At 48.2% G+C, this 13,162-nt stretch overlaps 1 protein-coding gene across 1 annotated transcript in view; it reads right to left on the reverse strand.

The window, feature by feature from the left end:
• ADRB2 (adrenoceptor beta 2) overlaps positions 1 to 13,146 on the reverse strand; it is a 39,626-nt gene extending 26,480 nt beyond the window's left edge. The window contains exon 1 of the mRNA XM_085298074.1: positions 12,039 to 13,146. Coding sequence (XP_085154200.1) covers positions 12,039 to 13,125 — 1,087 coding nt within the window. The 5' untranslated portion in view covers positions 13,126 to 13,146. The remainder of the gene's footprint in view (positions 1 to 12,038) is intronic.
• Between the last annotated feature and the right edge of the window lie 16 nt (positions 13,147 to 13,162).

Raw genomic sequence — 13,162 nt, forward strand, 5'->3', positions numbered from 1 at the left:
TCAGTCACCTTTTTACACTTTCTTGGAGCTACATCTCACTTTGCCTCTCTTCTTCAGCTGCCTCCACCTGTCCCCCCAAACATTCTTCTTAAAGTCCTGTTCTCTCTCTCTCTCTCTCTCTCTGTTTTTCTTTATCAGTCTGTACTGTGTTCATGAATTTGTCTGCAGAGCTGACAAAAGCCCCTTATGAACTCAGACCCACCAGCAGGCTATAGCCGTAGAAATCCATGATAAAAAGTTAACCTGTCCAAATAGATTTTTCATTACTATTCCTCTCCTGAGATTTTCAGTGTTAAAGGGAATTTTTAGGTAGAGAAAGAAAATATCTCCCAAATCATTCTGACTTTTACATAAGCCTTTGGCTTTGCACAATGTTTTGTATAGGAAAGCCCCCAAAGGTTTGCCATCTAACTGCAGAGAGCAGCACTGAAATCTTGTGTGCCCAGTACACTGAGCCTACACAGCCTGAGAGCACACCTGAGCAGATATAATGAAGACATTGCCTCTTGGGGTCCTTGCCACCTCCAGGGGAATAGCAGGCTGATGGGGAGACACACCTGAGCTTGGCAGAGCCTACTGTGCCTCTACCCTCTACCCAGCACTTCCAAGGAGCTTCAAGATCCTTTTCAGACCAAAAAGCCTTTCCCCCTCTGATTTGTTTTTGTCTCTGTGGACCAATGTGCACAAGTCATGCCTAGAAATCACTGCCCTGCCTGCCTTGCCCCAGCTGCCACCAGCTCTTGCTCAGGAACTAATCACGCCATGGCTCTGCACCCCGACCTTTCCTTCCTGGGCATGGTACAGGCTCACTGCCTCTGCTCACTTGACTCTCACCCACTGTGATGTGCAGCTCAGCAGGAATTGCCCAGCACCCTACCCTCTCTCCCCTTCCTCCTTCCAGTGCCAGCAGAGAGCCAGCAGCAGCCGGGGTGTCATCACCTCCTGTGGAGAGCTGCCCGCAACTGTTCCCTACAGCCTGCTCGCAAATGTCAGCTGGCCACTTGCAAAGGAGGAGTTGAGACTTCAGGAAGAACAGCTTGTACATCACACTCCTGCTGAGGATGAGGAGGTGTTCATTCAGGACTGGATGTCACAGTGGCACTCCTGGAGGGGTTTCCATGCTATAAATAGGTACCTTCAGGATCCCCTTTTAAGAAGGATCTTTTTTTGTACTAGAGAGCCCTTGGGGGACTGGGACTCACACAACCAGATTTTCAAATGAGGTGTACAAATCATGCCACACAGTTACTGAGGAATGGCCTTCTTTCTCTGAGTCACCAAATGTCCTCCCATGGTTCTGATCTCCCCCTTTTCCTGCCATACTTGTCCCTTCTAACATTCCCCTTTGTCTCAGCTGCTGTAGTGAAATGATATGAATTAATTCCAACAGCTGCCAACTCTGCCACCAGCCTAGTCTCTTCCCCTTTTTTATAGCTCTGTATCTCGGTTGGAAAAAGGAGGACCTCCAGTTTTTCCTTCAGCCCCACCGCCACTGAAGCTGCTGTATGCTGTCAGTCAYTGAGGAGAGAGAGGAGACTCAAACTCTGCTGACTTTGCTCAGGGCTTGATCTCCCAAGGTGGGGAGCATGCTAACATCTCTATTGTCCAAAATGCTGGCAAGTTAGCAAATGGCTCAAGAGGTTCTGCTTTAACTGAGCTGATTTGTACAGAGCCTAGCAAGACACCTGGAAAGGCACTGGGTTGGCGCGGCAAGAAGGGCTTTGCTGGTGGACTGGTAGGGCCTTGTAGACCAAATCTACCTGGGAGACCATCCTAAAACCCACTCTAGAGAGCCAACATGTCTGCATATCAAACTGGTGGGGCGTTACTATGGYGTTTCTCATCCTAGCATGAGGGAATTGTCACCTCTTTCTCTTCTTCTTAGCTGCAAAACGGTTTGTACAGCCGTTCATTCTCAGCAGCTCAGCACTCAAGGTTTTTAGCCTAACTTGCCTGTATACGAAGAAGCTCTGCACTCAGGCAGGCTCATGTTAAAGCAGAACATCACAGTACTATCTGCGTCATAACGAGATATTGCAAAAGCCTACAGCTACGACTGGTATGGATTTCTCTCAGCACTGCTTCGTTGTGCTACACTGGGAGCTCTGCAGACACTCTTCCTCTCTGAAACCACTGATTAACAACAGTGTCTTGTGACACTGGTGTCACACAGACCTAACGGAGGGAGCCGAGTCCTAGGCAAAGGGCTAGAGGAGAGGGCATAACAGTCTATGTCCGATCCCACCTATTCCCGAGAGGGACCACCAGGTGAGGTGAAAGGGAAGCAATGGTTGAACTGCAAGTGAGAAAACACTTGAACCATTTCCTCTGTGAACTAGGAATCAACGTTGTGATCTCTAAGCTCACTCTGTGACCTAGGTAGCTCCTCCTCCCCACTCTCTGGCATGTAGGCATATTGAGGTTTTCACTGTCTCTGTTACATGCAGAAACATTTCCTTTTTCTGATAAATATGTATTAGAAAAATCTCTCTCATTCAGCAATTTGCTTTTCGAGTCAGACTTAAAGCAGCTTATCTAGGGCTTCTACTACAGTTTCTCACGGGCAAAATTGATGCTCATTTCCAGACACAAGTACAATAAAACAGGACAGGAATCTGACCTTGGACCAGGATATTTTGCACTGGTTTTGAAGGCTTTTTCAAGGCTACCCCAACTAACCAGCTTGCTGTCCACACACCACAGTCCCTTAGATGCCTGGAAGCAAATGGGACCTCCACCCAAAAGCCACTAAGCTGTTGAATGTCCTGGCAGGTACCAATGTGGTAGCACACTGTTCATGGTGGATACCATTTGCACTATGCCAGTGGGCTTGAAAGGCAGTAATTGGTATGGCTCTGGTGGCGATGAGTAATGCTTCTGGCAATGTAGCTCTTGCTTGAGTTGATGGTTGCAAACTCAAGCTGAGGGCTGCCCCCATTCAGCGATGAACAAAGCATTTCCTTTAGCCACAGAGGGAAAAGATTAAGGAAGGATTTTCACACTTGCACATACTTAAGAGGAGAAAATATTTATATGAGGGAGAAAGGACTTGGCAGGGATTTCCCTGAGGCCCTGTTTGTTGTCATGCATTTCTCAGGATTGGGTTGAGGCTGTGGAGTTCAGCAGCAGAGTGTGAATCCCCCCGAGCTGGTGAGGAGGTGCTGTGAGTGGGCAGCTGCGTGCAGAGTCTGATAAGAGATCCTCTCTCAGTTGTACCTGTTGCCTACACCTGCAATGAAGTAATTTCTGAGAGACTGCAGGTAGCTCTGGCAGTGTAACGACATTCCTTTGGCACCACTGGAAAACCAGAGCCATGTGGGGCTTAGTCCAGTCACCAAAGGTGCAGGGAGGTAGAGTTGGGCTCCAAGCACCTCTTAGGACCAAGCACCTTTCCAGAAGGCAAGCTGTGATGAGAAAGGTTCTCCAATATGAATACCCCCTTTTTAAAGGGGTTGGGGGGAGCTGTGTGCAGCTCAAGCTCCACACAGAGATGCTGAAGGAATGACTCCGATTCCCACTTCAGGACACATGCAGCCAACAACATCTCATACTTCTAGCTGGGGCTGTCTATTCCTTGAAAGCACATGGTTACAAAACCCAAGAATTATTATAATGTGGTCATCTACTATGTTTTGGAAGTGCCTGATTTAATCCTTCCCTGTTGCTGCATGACAGCTCCCTGTTGTTGTTTCTGGAAAAGAGAAGCCTTAAAATGTGCAGGGCACACACTGGCCTTTGCTGCCAACACTCTCATCATGGTCTAAAGTAACATAAAGAATGCAAAATAGTTGTCATTGCAACATGCTGGGCTGGGATCCTGGTTGACATTAACCATGTTCTTTCTTCACTGTCACCTGAAGCAATTAAGGCACCAGGACCAACAGGATTGGGCAACAGAGGAACAGGCCAAATGAATAACATACTTTCCCAAAGACCCCCAGAAGCTTTACCAATCCTAATTAGGTGATAATTCAACCTGAGACAATTAGAAAAGATTTGTGCTACTGTCACCCTCTGCTCCTGCAGTGTGGTTCAGACCACTGTCACTGCTTTCAGCCTGAGCTTCCAACCAGCACAGCTCTGAAAGCAGGGGCACTGTGTTTGCACTTTGCTGAGCTAGGACAAGTAAGTCCTGCTGAGAGGCAAGGCGTATGGCATCGATTATGGGCAAGGGAGGGAGAGGTGCACAAGACCTTGCTCAGACGGGAGATGGGGGACAGTGTCACTGTCATGCCAGCACAGGGTCCTTGCTTCTGGGCCACAGAGAGCAGTGACTGCACCAGGCTTTGCAGGAAAGCTGTAGGGATATTTTCCAGTGTTTCATGTTCCCCAACCAGACAGTCTCAGCATTGGACATCTGTGTTTCTCCCAAGACCTGGGAGAACCTTTGCACTGGAGACCAGCAACAAAGTATAAAAATCCTTGGCTGTAAGTGAGACAGGGCTTCTTCAGCCCTGTCCTACTGCACAAGTGCAGAAGCCATTCAAGCCTGCGACTGTTTGAAGCCCAAACAGCCAGAAGAGCAGGTGGGCTTTTAAAAGCCACTCTGCCTGCAAGCCCTGACACAAGAGTTGCAAACCAGAGCAGCCCTTTTACAGAGAGGGGCTAAGCACCTGCAACCTCCTCACTTCTTCTAGGCAAGGAGGGCTCATAGCTTTGCATAAACTTAAGAAATTCTTCTTGTGATGTAAGAAGGTTTTGTGTGCCTCCCAGGCTACTTGGGATGATTTTTCTTTTCTTTTCTTTTTTCTTTTCTTTTCTTTTCTTTTCTTTTCTTTTCTTTTCTTTTCTTTTCTTTTCTTTTCTTTTCTTTTCTTTTCTTTTTTCTTTTCTTTCCCTTTCCTTTCCTTTCCTTTCTTTTTTCTTTTCTTTTTTCTTCTTTTCTTTCTATTTTTTTAATGAGCCTGGAAGAATTCATGGGGAGAGTACTGAAGTATTTGTGGGAAATACATCTAGCAAAACAACTTTAAGCAAGGACACTTGACTACAAATATATCATAAATACTCTTTATTTAAGCACAATGTCAATCAATAAGACTTGCAATAAATACTCTAAACTTTTGAACGTACATGTCTTCATCTATGTATCTAGCACAACAAATCACCTTTACATTTCCTTACTTGTTTATACACAGATCTATATATCACTGTATATAGATAATGGAGATATATATACACATATACATACATATATCTAAAAATATATATGCACTTGTGCAAAAATGACCTTACCAAGGACAGTAAACAAGTAAGTATTTCCCAATCCACTCTCACTGGCACTGGCAATATTGCACCAAAATTCAACTGTATACACCTGCCATTGGGAGGGTGAGAAAACAGGAGACAAACTGAAATTGCATGCATTGAAAGCAGCAAATTCACTTTTTTCATGATAAAGAAAGGCTTGTAAAGGCTTGGTGCCTTCTGAAATACTGAGCTTGATTCAACACCCTTAACGCACAGCAATTCAAGCAGACACCCACTGCCAAATCCAGGTGCATCGGGGTTGTGTCCAGCTCTTACAAATAGATCTTGCAACACTTACCAGGAGAGATAACCTCCTTCTGAGATCTGTGTAAACTCCAGTTTCCAACATGCACAGCTCTGTCTAGACCCAGGCTGTGTTACTAAGACCTGGGGGAAGCGTCTGTGTTCCTGATCGAGCTGGCTGTACTTTGTTCTGCTGCGGGCAAACATGAGTCTCAGTCCTTCAGGTGACGGTGCAAGAGGGGACTGTTGTGCCACACAATCTGCCTGTGCACCCAGTGGCAGCTTGGGCCCTGGAGGAACAGTTGTAGGTCATCTCTCAAGAGGCAGCACTAGGGAAAATATTTGCTGCCGTAGTCCGCAATACCGCAGAAAGCACCAGTGGGTTCCCTTGGGTGCCCAGTGTAACTGGCCACTCCGGAGGAATGTCTGTGATGAGAGCAGGGTGTAGCTACCCCACCTGCCAAATGATTGTGGCCTCACAGCCTGGGATGTGTATTCTTTGCAAAATACTCACTTTGCCTCCAAGAAAGGTTAAAGCTAATGCTCGCTTTCAGAAGAGCTCCAATAAAAAACAAGGGGAAGAAACACTCAGGCTGCTGGGTTCATGTCTCTCAAACGGTCAGGTTTTCACATTGAAAAAGACGGCTGCTCAGAGACAAGATGCCACACAGTAGCTGCAGTCCTACTGAGGGACCTGAGAAACCATGTGTAAGTGTAAAAAAACAACAATGAAAGGAACCTTGATCCTTTCAAAACACTGGTGTCAGGGAGCCAGGGGTCATGCCACCTCCCTCTGCCGAAAACAACATTCCATGCCAAGGTGGCTTTTCAAAAGAGTCCTTGCTCATCTAAATCTACAGAAGCACCCTGGGTACTGCACACATTGCAAACCCAAAGCACAGGCCCTGATCTAGCTCCTCCTAGTTAGTGAAAAATGTGGGCCAGTCAAGGTACAGGGTGCTGTACCAGGGCTGGGTGCATCTGCAAGGACAGGTGAGGAAGGAAAAGACTGAGGTGACATGGGTGAGCAACCAGCAGGCAACTTCCCCTGAGCCCTCCTTCATGTCTGCACTGCCAAGGGGCGCAGCCACTCACTGCCAGTCAGCCAGGAAGCCTTGGCCTCCCTGGTGTTTTTAAGAGGATTAAAAACACTTTCTATCCATTGACAGACAGCAGAGAAGGGACACACAAGTCAGGACAGCCTCCCTCTGGCCAGAGGAATGAATGTGCTCATGAACTCATCTCCTTGGGAAATGGATTCATCATGCCAGCGAAAAGAAAACATGCAGAGGCAGAGGAATGGCAAAGAGACAGGAAGATGAAAGTCTTTCCCTTAGCCACTGTGGGTGTTTTTGGCTCCTGGTAGCAGGAGCACTGTAATACCAGAAGGGCAAGAGATGCTGGAAGAGGGATTGCAGCTTGCTGTTTACTCCTAGCCAGCCCTGTCAATATGCTCCCTCCACAGGAAAAACATGTCCCTTATAGTAAATAAATACATAAATAAGTCCTTTGAGAAACACAGTGGCCATGACGTGGGAAAGCTGAAGAGCACGTTGTGTGCTCGCTCATGCATCCGCTCTCTCTCTGGAGAAGCAGGGCTCTCCTTTCCTCACTGCAAAACTCTGGTCTATTTTCAGACTCTTGGGAGGATTTGCTAACTCAGCTATCTTCATTCCCTCTCTGGCTTACCCCACCATCTTAACAGCCACCTTAAAAAGGGGTCCCACATGCATCTGGTGCAAAGGTGATGCTGAGGCCGCAAGGTCTGGACGTGACTCTGCAGATGAGGCTGGGACATGCCTGGCAGTCACAGCCTCCCTCGCAGCCCAGCTCCGCACGTCTGCCTCGGCATCCCACAGCAACGGGCTATGCACAAATTGGCATTGCTGTGCATTAGTAGCTGCCCAGAGCAATTGGCCATTTGARTCTTCTGCAATTCTTTATTCTGGCATAAATACTCCCACACTAACCACATATTGGAACTAAGAAAACCAGAACTGAGGCAGAAATGGAATCAGGTAACCAGCACAGAAAAAAATGTCACCTCCCATGCTGGCCATAAGCAGGCTCAGAAAGACTTCAGCCGGAAGAAAAGGTTGTATCTGAGCCTGAACCTGAGCCTTCCCAGATACAAAGCTCTTTGCAAATTGCTCACCCTAAAAAGAGGCTCTCAGGTAGGGCTCTGTGTCCAGTCTGCTTCCACCGCGTTAATTCTCCCGTTCATTTCCATAGTTCCTCAGTACTAGAGCAAGTGTCAGGTTTTAAAGCKGGGGCTAAGGCTTGGGCTTCCCAGAAAGCAAAAGCTCCAGGAATGCTTCCMAAGAAGCAAAGGACTCAGCAGTCCTCAACATTGTGCCTGTTCAGAGAACAAAATGAAGAYAGCTCCTGATGCGGAAACTACAGAATTAAAAGCAAGACCCACAGAAAGGAAAGTATTTTGTAACAACACAAAAGCTGTACCTGTGGCACTGATCTTGACTAAGGCATTAAAAACAGTAACAATCTCTGTTTGGTCAAAGTGGCTAAGAGCAGTACACGTACTGCCACAGAAAACCACAGTTTGCTGTATGCACCCTTACCCAGGGGGTCAACAGTATCCCACTTAGGCACTATGCAGCTTCATCCCCTCTGCAGTAGTGGTGTAAGGTACAAGCCAGCAGCACAGGATGTAGCTCAGTCTGTTTGCAACAGGAAATTTTGGTTACTTCATCACCATGACTTTTCTTAAGTGAAGTCACTGTTGTGTGTTTTATCAGGTGTATTTAAACTGAGACAGTTCTCTCCTAGTATCAAATCCTAACTACCCTAAAATCACTTTAACCAGCTACAGTTCTGACTTAAATTTTTGAATGCCTAGCATAAATCAAATTATCTTTTCATTACAAAATAATTTAATAGGCAAAAGAATTTCTTTATACAACTTTTTTTTCAGTTGTGGAGCAGGGAAGGTTTGTCAGGTGTGGCTGGCTTGGTATCACAATATTTTTGTGGTTTTATCCAGTCAGCAAATTTCACAGGATCAAACCCAAAAGAGGCTTTGCCCCAATGACTGCTGGATTTCAGGAGTTAATTGCTGACCACCTCACCTAATTCCAGTTGCCTTCAGAACTCAGCAGGTCATATGTCATCAGTTTTACTCATGTTGTCTTAGAGGAAAGAAATCTGTTCTTCAGCAGTTGAACTGCATTGCACGCCTGAGGTTTCCTAACACTGTCACTGAGCACTGCACTACCTAGTTCAATTGCCCAGTGTAAACAGCCAAATGTTCCCGGTCCCTTCCACATCTTCATGCTCTAGGTACTGCAGTGCTTCTGAAATGAACCAGTTACTCGCCTCTCAGCTTTGGCTACAMAGAGCAGCAGCATCTGAAGTGTTAATATAGCCAGCCAAACAAAGAGTAATAATTCAGACAATCAAGTCATCATCCACAACACGTGCGATTGAAATGCAAGMAATTATTAACAGTAATAAAAATGCACACAGCAATTGAAATGTGGACAGTGGATTTCTATGTGCTGGCAGCCTCCTCCTGCTCTAAATTCGGTGGAAGTTTGGCTGCTGACCCAAGGGAGGCAGGCATGTCCCCACTCCAGAGCCAGCAATCGCTGTTGGACGCCTCTTTCCTCTGTGCTCTTAGTAACACTAACCTACCTTGCCACTGGATATTGCAAACTATTGTGAGGGCCTGGCAAGATTAACAACGCAGGAGAAGAAATCAATCGCTACAACCAAGACATTAATTTTCACTCCCTCCCCACTCCCGCYGAGTGCTACTTAATAATAAGGAAACCGCACTAATCTAAAGCACATCTCTAAACATGCAGAGCATGTTTACCTACATGTACTATWCAGCATAAATCCTCGTACAGTACGAAGCAAACAGCACCCAATTCTGCAGGTTCCTGGGCCTGTGTTGGGTTTTCCCCAGCTAGGACAGCCTGTTAATATTTGTCTGAGGTGCACACATTTTTGTCAGTCTGGGATCTTCTCCCTCCAGCAGCCACATACCACATCATGTCATCATACCCCTCCTTTGCTTAAGTGGTTCAGACAGTAATTTAAGAGCTACCTCAAAGGAATTCAGGTGCATTCGGGGCTGCTGACATCCCTACTGAGGCAGCAGGTGAGGGCATAGACAGGCACCGGCATCCCGACACTCGAGTCAGAGCTGACAGCTAGAAGCAGGAGGGAAAAGCTTTCTCAGGCACATTCTCTGTCTCTGCCTGTAGTCCTGATCTGGAAGGACTGCAAGGGGAACTGAGCCAGCACCAGTCACAGGACTAGAAAAGGACTGGGCTTTTACAGCTATTTCTCTGTCTCAGCACCCTTTCCAAGAAGAATCAAGACCACTTTGGGGAAGCAAGAAAGGAGCACCAGAAGTTTCCATTCCCCTTTCCCATAAAAGCCAAGTGGGGCTTTAGAATTCAGTGTTGAAAACTCAAGGAMGAGTTTGTCTCTGCTCTGCACCCTGTAGCAGCTGTGGTGGAGACCAGCAGGTCTCATCACTTGCACCATCTTTACAGAGGTGATTCCCCACCAGTGCTCCCAGGGGCTACCTGTTTTGGGTACCGGCACTTGGGGCAGGTCTTCTCAGAGCAGTCAAGAGACCCACAATCACAAAAGGATTGCAAAGAGATGCCAGCAAACAGACCAACTCTGCTCACCCCCCCGACTCCCAGCCTCAGATGTCCCCGAGACGGCGCAAATTGCTTCCCTGCAGCATTTCCCCAATTCCCCCCTCTGCTACCTGAAGCAAGGGGGACCAGCATCCACAGCTGGGGGCTTGGCACAAGGAAATGCACAGCACCAGTTGGTCGCCCTGCTGCCTTCCCTCTCTGCACTCCTCCGGTGTTAGGGATTCACCAGCCACCACACACCAGAGACCTGTCATGGCATGTCCCCAGYGTGAACAAAGCGACTGCAGTGCAGGGCAGGTGCTTGAATTGGCTGGGGAAGAGGCGGGAGCCCATGCAAGGTATGCCAAGCATCCTTCTTCAGGCACCACAAAGTCCCCAACCAGGTGACAGCTCCCGTGAGCCTATTTCTCCCCTCCCTCTCCTGTTTCTGAAAAGACACAGCACTTCCACGTCCTCCCAGCCCTTGGGTTCACCCTTTCAAACAGCAGCTGAGGAAGGAAGGCTATGGAGACGCTTTATTTTCTGAGCCCGGTTTGCTGGTTTCCTCCAATTAGGGACTTTCTGAGAAGATCTTCACAGCAGCACAGTCACCCTCTTCCCATCCCCTCTCCTCCAGCCCACACCTGCCTGCCCGTGTCTGCGGATTAGCTTCTCCTCTGACAGCCCAGGGAACTCACAGCCAAGTTTTGTAACCCAAGAAGAAAATGCAAAGCCTGCTGCAAGGTGAAAAAAACCCTTAACAAACAAACAAACAAACCAAAAGCCATCCCAGGACTAGAGCTGCACTCCCAAAGTCAGTCTTCTTTGAAACAAAACAAAAAATCTCCTCCTCTCCCACCTTCTTGAGTTCACTGGCACTTGAGACCTGAAGTTAAATCAATTTGACAGTTTAAAGGCTGGAGGCGACTTTGGCCAGAGTCTGAACAAAAGGATGGTCCATGATTTTAGCAGCATTTCACCCAACTTTGCAGTACCACATTGCTGAGCCCAACAGTCAGTCTCATATTCTGGGCAAACACTCCATTTATTTCTAGTATTATTTCAGGTGAAAGTCCTACAGCACTTGGCAAAAAACACTTGTTGTTTCTAAATGTTGTTTAAACTGTCCGACTGAGAGCAATAGCTGCAGATCTGACACGGCCCCTCCAAGCTGTGCTCAGACCCTGCAGCCCTGGTCCCAGCATCCCTTCTGGGGGCTTTTTTGTAGGGCAGCATCTCCACGCAGTTCCCTGGGTTGGACAGTACCAGGACTACTGCCCAAAGCTGCATTACTGGTCAAGAAGGGGTGTCACGAGCCACCGGTCTGCCAGGGGGGCTTGGTCATGACAAAGGAACTGGAACTAGGAAGACTTTAACGGAGGCAATATCGCCCAGGGTTTGCAGTAGTGCCACGAAGTGCTATCGCCGGAGGGTGGGGGGGGAGGAGGAGGGGGCGGTGAGCTGGGGGCACCCAGAGCCAAAGGGAGCCTCCCCGCAGGCAGGAGCTCCTGCCTGCCTGCCCCGCAGAGGGGTTCCCGCAGCAGCAGCCTGATTATTAACGCTAAGTACATGAGGTAGTTTAACAGCAACCACAGTCAGGAAGTTCCTCCTGGGAACTTAAATTTCCCCTGCTCAACGAATGAAGGTTTTGCCTCTAAATAGGTAAGTGCTACAGTATTTTTGACACTCTACAAACAACAAGCCCACCTGACCCTTCCCGGAGCACCCTTCTGCCTGTTTGCACAAGGTTTGCTGAGTTTTAGGTTTCTTGCAGCCACCAGATTTTAGATGCATTTTAAAAGTAGACCATTATTTTCCTGGGGGGGGGTTGCTTTTCCTTAGAGAAAGATAGAGAGAAAGGCTCATCTTTACAACGAGCATGTGCCACACCAGAGCCCATCGCGTCTCAAAGCTACCCACTAAGCACAGTACCTTTACAGTGCAAAAAGTCCTCAGGGTTTGGGAAGGACCCTTCTTCACAGAGCAACTCGCAGGTTTTATCTGGTGCCAGGGGGTAGCTGTTGTCCTCCTCATTGTAGTCACTCCTGCCGTTGCTGTTGGAGTACCCATTGGCATACATTTTCAGGGCAGATCTGCGGAGGCACAGGAGTTCCTGGAAGGCATACCTGAAGTCTGGGCTTCGGCAGTAGATTAGAGGATTGAAGGCAGAGTTAACATAGCCCAACCAGTTCAAGAGGATGTACACGTACTTGGGTATGATGTCGTCCTGGATGACGTGAACGATGTTGACGATGAAAAAGGGCAGCCAACACAGTGTAAAGGTGCCCATGATGATGCCCAGGGTCTTGAGGGCCTTGTGCTCCTTCAAAAAGAACTTGGAGGAACGACGGTGCCCTGCTCGCCCGTTTTGCTCCTGCTCCTTGTTCTGGATGTGAAACCTCCCCTCACTCTTGTCTATCTTCTGCAGCTGCTTCTTGGCCACCTGGAAGACCCTGGCATACACAAAGACCATGACCACAAGTGGCAGGTAGAAGGAGATGATGGAGGAAGCAATGGCGTAAGCTTGGTTAGTGAAGAAGTCGCAGCATGTGTCCTCCTGGTAGCACAGAATGGCTTCATCACGCTCTGCCCGGTACCAGTGCATCTGGATGGGCAAAAAGGAGGTGAGGGCAGAGACTACCCACACCACCAGGATGACCACGCGTGCCTTGCTCTTGGTCAGCAGGCTCTGGTACTTAAAGGGGGAAGTGATGGCAAAGTACCGGTCCACAGCAATGACACAGAGGGTCTCAATACTGGCTGTAACACAAAGTACGTCCAGGGAGGTCCAGAACTCACACCAAAAGTTCCCAAAATTCCACATCTCCAAGATGATGTGGCTGGCACCGAAAGGCACCACGSCCAGACCCATCACCAGGTCGGCGCAGGCCAGCGAGGTGATGAAGTAGTTGGTGACGGTCTGCAGGCGCTGGAACCGGGCAATGGCGGTGATGACCAGCACGTTGCCGAAGACGATGGCCAGCACGATCACGGACATGAGGATCCCCATGCCCACCATCCACACGTCCCGCGACAGCGTGGCGTCGGCGCTCTGG

Source organism: Rhea americana, unplaced genomic scaffold (assembly GCF_003343005.1).
Source record: "Rhea americana isolate MKP2758 unplaced genomic scaffold, rheAme1 scaffold_135, whole genome shotgun sequence".
NCBI lineage: Eukaryota > Metazoa > Chordata > Aves > Rheiformes > Rheidae > Rhea > Rhea americana.